General features: G+C 34.0%; 1 protein-coding gene across 1 annotated transcript in view; it reads right to left on the reverse strand.

Annotated features, from left to right (window-relative positions):
* Positions 1-8,485, reverse strand: part of LOC106689542 (gustatory receptor for bitter taste 66a) — a 33,008-nt gene that overhangs the window by 6,193 nt on the left and 18,330 nt on the right. Inside the window, exon 2 of the mRNA XM_014434558.2 lies at positions 1,663-1,731. Within this exon, the coding sequence (XP_014290044.1) occupies positions 1,663-1,731 (69 nt within the window). The remainder of the gene's footprint in view (positions 1-1,662; positions 1,732-8,485) is intronic.

An 8,485-nucleotide genomic window follows, 5' to 3' on the forward strand; every position in this document is an offset into this window, starting at 1 on the left:
CTAAAAATCTGAAAAAAAATAATCTAACAGAACTGTTCTTTTTAAAATAATGAAAAACAATATATATTTTTTTAATTATAGCGTTTTAGCTTCTTTTTTCGTACCCTTGTTTAAGGCATTCTGTTACATTATCACAATAATAAACCACCTTATAAGTGTAATTAAAATAATATATTTATTGGGCATTTATATTTATTGATAATTTTTTTCCAAGAAAACAATTCCATGTGATCTTTATTCCTCAGCTATTAGAATTTTCAGACTTTTGACTTATTGAGATTTGATATTAAAAGTTTGATTACGTTAAAATATTATAAGCGATAAAATCAAGTAGGTTTAAAGGAACTATGATCGGTAATACAGTGCTTGAAGTAAGAATGTGACAAGACCATTTTGAAGACGATCACTAATTTGTATAAAAGGCTTATTTGTTTTTATATAAAGATATTTATTGTATCAATTAATCTTAAAGCACAATTCCAATAATAATATCATGAAAGATGAACTACAAAATATTTTATGAGGTATTGTAGAATTTCTTTTTATTTGCAGTAACGTGGTTTACAGAGTAATATAAAATCAAAATTAAGAAATAAAAGGGTCCAAACTTTCAGTCCTGTAAATATACGAGGGTGGCTGAAAAGTTTTTCAGCCATTTTTGGACGAGCAATGTTTATGTAACAGTCTTTTGAGTGAGTTATGTGAGTGTTTTCGTGGAATCGGGCAAAATCGAGTATCCAGCTGTCATTAAATATTTGTTTTTGAAAGGCAATACGCCTACGCAAATCAAAGATGAGTTGGATTCTCTGTTTGGGGACTCTGCACCATCATTTACCACAGTGAAATTTTAGGTAGCTGAATTTAAACGTGGCCGTAAGAGCTTGGGAGATGAATGTTCGGGACGTTCAAAAACTGCACCTACAGACGAATACATCGCCAAAGTTCACCAAATGGTGCTAAACAACCGCCGAATTAAAGTCAGAGAGATAGCAGAGGTTATGAACATATCAAAAGAACGTGACTGTTTCATACTAAATCAACATTTGATATGAGAAAGCTGGGTGCCGCGTTTGCTCACGTTAGACAAAAAATGTGTTCAAATGAACATTTCCAACGCTTTGTTGCGATGTTTAAGCGCAAAAAATTCGAGTTTTGGCGCCGAAACAAAAAAGTCCAAACAGTGGACTGGAAAGGGAGAACTGGCTCCAAAGAAAGCAAAAACTGTTTTCTCAGCTGGCTAAGTGATGTCGTCTCTTTATGTGGGATAGTCATGGAGTTATTTGGAGAACAGAGATTTTCGTCAAATGAAGAGGCAATCACCTGCGTGACCAAGTATTTTGGAGAGAAAAACTCCGAGTACTTTTTGGACGGGTTGTAGAGATGGGAGCATCGCTGGGAGAAGTGTGCAGTTACAAGGGGACTATGTTGAATAAAAAAAAAAATGTCTTGTACTTTTGTTAGGTCAGAAACTTTTCAGACCACCCTCGTGAAGTATGTTTACTTATTCTTATTGTTAACTTAATGGTTCATCCTGACCTCATATATTATTATTGCTACCTTATTCGTTCCTCCTAAATTTAAATTAATTAACTATATAATCACAACTCTTATTTTTTATTTTTTGTTACAGAGAATTATGTTATTCTAAGCTAATATACCCACATTGTGTATGAATTGGTTAGTTTTATCTTCGATCATGAGCTGGTACAGCAGAGTGTTGAACTCCTTGGACTGAAACACAAAATAATATATGTCATTAGCATATGTAAAACATTCTTTTGTTGCTTTTTACTTTGTTTGTTTTACAATGGTGATTTTTTTTCTGGAGTCGATCGCTTTTGTTTTAAAATGTAGACATAGCTGTAGGGTGTTTAACAGAAGCATTATATTATTAAATAATTAGTTATTTTATAATTTTTGCTTATACTTTATTAGATTATGAAATCACAAGATATACTATCGTACAAATAGATTGGAAATTTTTTGGTATTGCTGCTTTCATAAATAATACCTCAAAAAAAATTATCTTGATGATTCATTTTTACCTACTCCCACGTAATTTTTGGCAAAGCGGGGAGTTATTGTATAGGTAACCAACATGTTCTAACTCGAGTGGAAGGGTCGAAATTTCTTCCAAAAAAAAAAAGGAATTGAATCGGTGCCATTGCAGACATGAAGTAACCAATGTAACGCCTCAACTCCTCCACCAGCAACAGCCTTAACAATTTAATGTTATATACAAGTGACATCATTTAATAATTTTATTAAATAACTCAAACTTTGCTAAAATTAAGTTTTATTCGTTAAAACGTCAATCCCTTATCTTGTCCTATCAAATTTGAGACTTACAGCATCATTTAATGACCTTTTTTTTTAATGATCCCCTTCCAAGTCATTTCTGGCATACGAGGGATTTTGTTGAAAAATACAAAAGGAATAAATTAAAAATAAGAAAAACAAAAAATTCATTATTCGTTTATTGACTTATTATTATTAGTTTGTGAACCAACTGCCAATGATGCAATGTGAATTATATACATTTCTATTTTGCTTTAAATGTTTGTAGCGACCTTACCAAGTTGTCGTTTGATCATTACAAACTAAAACAACGCTTAGTTGTTTCAAAACTTAAAAAATAAGCAAACATAATTTATATATTTCCAGGTCATCATGTAGCAGAACAAATTAAATTAAATGCAATAATCCGTACAATGTACTATCAACCATCACTCAAGTACAATCTGCCTTGAATCTACGAGAATTTTTGTGATCGAAACCTTGGTGTAATTTGACCACTTTCGCAATATTGAATAATCTATATTAAAAAATCTACTCAATTAAGAAATATGAAAAAAAAATTCAATTAATACAAAAAATCTACGTTTTATTCTGAAACATTAATCTATCTAGCTCTAGAGACGAGAACTACATTAGTCAGGCAAACATCGGATACTGAAATTTTTATTTCATGTAGATACTTTAATTGTAAAAATTATTAATCATATTCCTTAATGTATTATTTGAATCAACAAAGATAAGAAAAGAATCTCCTGATTCACTGAAAGCTAACGTCTTATATCTTAATGCCGTTTAATTGCTCAGAGAGTCGGCTAAGTACGAAATTTATAAAACGAAATGTCAATTTCCCTTTATCGAAATACCTCTTCAGGATACAAAGAGTAATAATATACATATTGGACGAGTATCCTATTACTATTTTATTTATTTGTGCTTTCCTTCGATCTCTTCTGTATGATATACCTTTTCTTCCTAATTGCATGGAGTTACAGCTAGTTCCTACAGAACTTGTTACCCCCTTCACCACCATTGGCCAGTCCGCTGCGAAGTGAAATTTCCATACTAACTTAAGTTTTTATTTATTTATTTAATGTAATTTACAACTGTACGAAATAATACAATAAGTAAATATGTTGTATGTTTCATATACAGTTGAAAATCTTGGGAAGGAACCACCCATTTACCATCGATGGCTTCAAACATTAATTTCAATTAGAAGGTCCCGTGGCCATCTTCTTTTCAGACGCCTCGGAGGATTATCAGGGATTGTTGAGGATGAAAGATTAAGAATTAATGGGTTAGGATGGCTAAGGAGTTTGGAATGAAAAGACGCATATCTGTTTTGGGCCAAATCTACAACGATTGCGATGTTAAGGTCTTTGTGAATGAGTTTATTTGTGACGTAATAAGAAGCATCAAGGATTTTACGTAGGATTTTGGAATGTAAGGATTGGATACGGGAAAAATTTGATGGTTTGGTGGAGCCCCAGGGCTCAATTCTATGTTTCCAAATTGGTCTGATTATCGTAGTGTATACTAATTTTTTGTAGTGAATAGGAAGTGAATAGGAAGTCAAGTAAGTGTTGTAGCAATGGGAATCTACGAGCAGTTTCTTGTCGCTTCAGTCTTGTGTGTGGATTCCAAGTAAGCCTCTTGTCAAGATGGAGTCCCAAATATCGAATCTGTTCAACAGGCGTTAGTAGAGCATTTAGAAAGGATACTGTAGGACAGGAGAGTAGAGGTTTACGACGGAGAGTAAAGGTGATCTAATGGGATTGGTCAGGATTTATTTTGATTCTCCAGTTTTGACACCATTCTTCAATAGATGTTATGTGTGTCTGTGATGTCAGCTGTATAAACCGTGTAAAGAATGGGACCTATGATACTACCTCGAGGAACACCGGCGGACTGAGAAAAGAGAGATGAGTAGGCTAGGTTATAATTTACTTTAAAGGTTCTATCAGTGAGTAAGGAGCGGATTATAAGGAAATATGTTGGGGGTAGGAATTGACGATGTTTATAGAGCAGACCTGGATGCCAGACTCGATCAAAAGCTTACTAACTAAAGTAGAGTACTTTACAACTTAAATAGGGATTATATTAACTTTAAATTTAAGTCAATGTAATAAAATACTATCTTAATATATTAATTAAATTATATTACATCAAAACTAATTAATTATGCACAGCTACCTCGATAAGTCAAATATGGTTGCTAATGACTTGAAATTTCAGGGATACTGAAATAAACCATCTTTTTCAAATCAGAATGGACAGCTGGGAAAGATACGGAAATGTATAGAAAAATTATTTATATATGACTTTCATTTTCTTGCTAAAAGACTCGCTTTCAGTAAGCCAAAGACTGAGATAAGGAGATTCTTTTGACCCACTATTGTTAAACATAGTCCTAAATGCGATTATAAAAAGAGTAAGACTGATGTTCCGTGGTACAATTTTTGACCGGTATTCTGACGATCTGTTTCTTGTGGAAGAAGAAGCCCACCCACTCACAGAGTCCCTAGATAATTAATAGATATGGAGATATGGGGAAACCTGAGGGCATCATTACCGACAAGGGATTAAATGGAAGACGAGGACCACTGGGTTGGTCAAAGTTGAGTGATACAAGTATGGGAGGAGCAATATCACGACGATTTGATTGCAGCTAGGTGTGAGGGGTGACCAGATAGTGCAAGAGCCAAAAGGCAGTCATTTCACCCCAATTTTTGATTACTTAATTGAAAACTAGATATAATTACTGGTCAAAATTGATGAGTCTGCCAAGTATAGGTAGGGGGAATAAAAAATGGCGGCTGTTTCAAAACGTAAAAAATAATTAATTTTTTATTCGGATCTCTATATCATTACAACTTCCAACAACAGAAAATCTAAGATAGCATCATTTACAGTAGAGTAAATTTTCTAAAATGTAAGCCCTAATAGAGCTATTTACGTTCAATAGTTCTCGAGATATAGTTTTTTAAAAACCAACATTTCATAAAAATGTTGTAAGGAACGTACTGAGAGATCAGTAGTTAGTGAATTTATTTTGAAAAATCTATATTTCAAAAACCATTTGACTTACCGAAGTCTGTAAGCTAATAATACTAAATACTAGATTAAAACTAGTTTGATGAGCTATAAAGTAGTTTATGACGTTCATTTTCGTAGGAGTAGTAGTTTTCATGAACTTTGCTAAAATAAATTGATTTATAGTTGTTCGGACAAATTTTCATTTGCCAAATTTATATTCATATGTGAATATCATAAAAACTACTACCCCTACGAAGTAAGTGTCATAAACTACTTTATAGTAAGTTAAATATCCTTTATTTTGATTGTTGGCAGACAAAGGTGCTTCTTATTCTTATTATCTAGAGATATATTTTTTCAAAAATCCAACATTTTATACGAATAACTAGAAATTAACATTTTGTGAGTTTATTTTGTCGATTATCATAAAAACTGCTACTCCTACAAAGATAAACGGCATGAACTATTTTATAGTTAATTTAAGTTACTTTAATTTGAGTGCTAACAGACATCTGTACATCCAATGGATTTTGAAACAAAGTTTTTGATGAAGCAAACCTATTTTCCGAAATCAAGTTATTTTAGCAAAAATCATGAAAACTACTATCTCTACGATGGTAAAGGTCATAAAATACTTTAATTACAATTATTTAGCTTTAATTTGAGTGGTAATAGACATTTGTTCGACGGATGGTTATTGAGATATAGATTTCTCAAAATAGATTCACTAACCACTGATATTTCAGTACATTTGTATGAAATGTTAATTTTTAAAAGGTTATATCTCGAGAACTATTGGACGTAAATAGCTCTATTATGGCTCATATGGCTCACCTCCTTTACGTGGATAGTGCTGTTGCCTAGTCGGTTATGATCAAGCGACTATGAGGCAGCGCACAAATAGGTATAGATAGGACGTTCATCCATTACAAGGTGATGGTGGAAACCCTTCTGGAAGATGAACGACAAAGAAAGGTGACCATAGCGTATCGTCAGGGCAAGCATGTTTTCGGTAAGGGATGAAGAAGTCATGGAGGTTGTAGGAAACTGCGAAGTTTGTCTATGCACGAAGTATGCAACCACCGCTGTTGCACCGCGCAACGATCAACAGATTGACACATTCACATTAAAAGAATATAAAAGGATTGCCTCCCCAGTAAGTCGGCAATGGTACACCAGGTGTAGGATAGGTTGTCGGAAGCAGTTTTGGCAGCTCTCCAATTGTGGTTTAAATTCTACAGTGTTTCGGAGTCATTTCTCTGGGATAGAGGCAGACAATTCGACAATGCTATGATCCGACCGTCGACCAGGGTCTAGAACCGGACGTGGCAATGCCTAAGGGCAATTGATTCATACAATCATTCCATACAAACAGTTACGAGGTTTTTGCCATTTGAGATCCTCTTTGGGCTTCGCGAACACCGGCGGGACAATAAGAGATTGGCTGTGGAGGGAGAAGAGATACATAATAACCATATTCCTCGGAGAAACTTGTGGAAGGGAGCCCGGGGAACGGGATGAAAAAATAAATTAAAAACATAACGGTAGCATGGGAGAATTTAAATCTTACATACAGGATGGGAGCGATCACAATCGGGATGATCGTATGCAGAAAGTTGAGGTCTAACAGGGGTAAGGAGATACAGCGGTACCCCATTAAGGGTGATAATTATTAGGAAACACAATATTGTCAAAGTAGAAAGTATCAGAGAACCTAGAAAGACGAGAAATGTCCTATATTATTCATTAAGCAGTTAAAACTTGAGATAAACCTTGAAATAACAATATAAAACTGGAATGTACTGCCACCACTAGATAACATTACAGGAAATGAAGTTATTTAATATATTTATTCTGTTTTGTTTTTAGTTTGCTTGTGACTTCTGTTTATGTTTATTTTATCTTATTCATCTTATTTTACGAGGAGTTTTTTTTCTATAGAATTAACTTTTGGCGAGATTATGATTTTATTAGAATAGTTTTTCTTAACTTTTTTATAGATGTTTATTGTGCTGTATAAGTTTACCAGGACTGTTGGGGACGGGGGAGTTACAGTTGAAAAATCTCTGGAGATACATACAAAAATAATGATGCAAAGATATCCTAGCAAAATAGGATGGCGACTGGTTCTGAAGGAATTCAGAATTAGTGGATAAACAAAATTTCGAAGTTTGCATCAATTAATGGCCAATGGCTTCTAGTATATATAGAGGTAAGCAGACTCCCACAGAATGACCGCATAACTGAGAGAACAAGAACAAAGAAGGGTGGGCTGAATTTACCATCCAAAGATTTACGAATGGCATCTACAAATCTTAACTCTGTCTTGGTAATAAAGGTATACGACCACCTCGAATCTAATGATATGATACCCATAGAACAACTAGGGTGCAAAAAAGAAGCTAAGGATTGCAAAGAGCTTTTAGTGCTGCACAGGTACTCAATCTATATGTAGTAAAAGAAAAACAACAATTATAAAGTATGAATGAAATTTTGTCATCTAAAAGTTTAATATAAATATTTAGGTATACAGCAGCACCTGAAAATAGCTCAAAAGGATGTGAAATAAGAGCTAAAATGTTGAGAATAAGGCTATTATAAAATTATTGAAGACTCAACTATCTGGAAAACAGAAAATCAAGGCCATTAATACATGGCTCATACTAGTGCTACGCTACAGCTTTGATATACTACTGTTAAGCCACCTCAATTCGACATAGTCTCCTTGTCGGAAAGCTTAACTAAAAATAAATAAACACTGGCTCGGATAAAACATTTATTCGTAAATTAACTTAAATCAAAAACATACATAAATTAAATTGAAAACAAAGAAACCTTCTAAATAATATTGAACCCAATTAACAAAATAATAAAAAAAATACTTCCTTTGAAAACAAATTACTATAAAAAAAAATGGCTAATTACAACTGATGAATTCCGATGGGTCGGGGTCCTGTAGCTCGTGCCGAAAAGGTCGGACACGAAATTCTGTTCTTAACGTAGGTGGGCCCACACAGCAAACCGCTTCGAAGATCTCATCCAGAAAGGGTCTGGTGACAAGTACAGCGACTGGGCGACTGTAAGTTGGCTACTCGACTGGGCGAGTGTACATGGGCGACGATGTCGACGGGGCGACTGATCTATGGCCACT

Source organism: Halyomorpha halys, unplaced genomic scaffold (assembly GCF_000696795.3).
Source record: "Halyomorpha halys isolate HHAL.00 unplaced genomic scaffold, Hhal_1.1 Scaffold1391.1, whole genome shotgun sequence".
Classification (NCBI taxonomy): domain Eukaryota; kingdom Metazoa; phylum Arthropoda; class Insecta; order Hemiptera; family Pentatomidae; genus Halyomorpha; species Halyomorpha halys.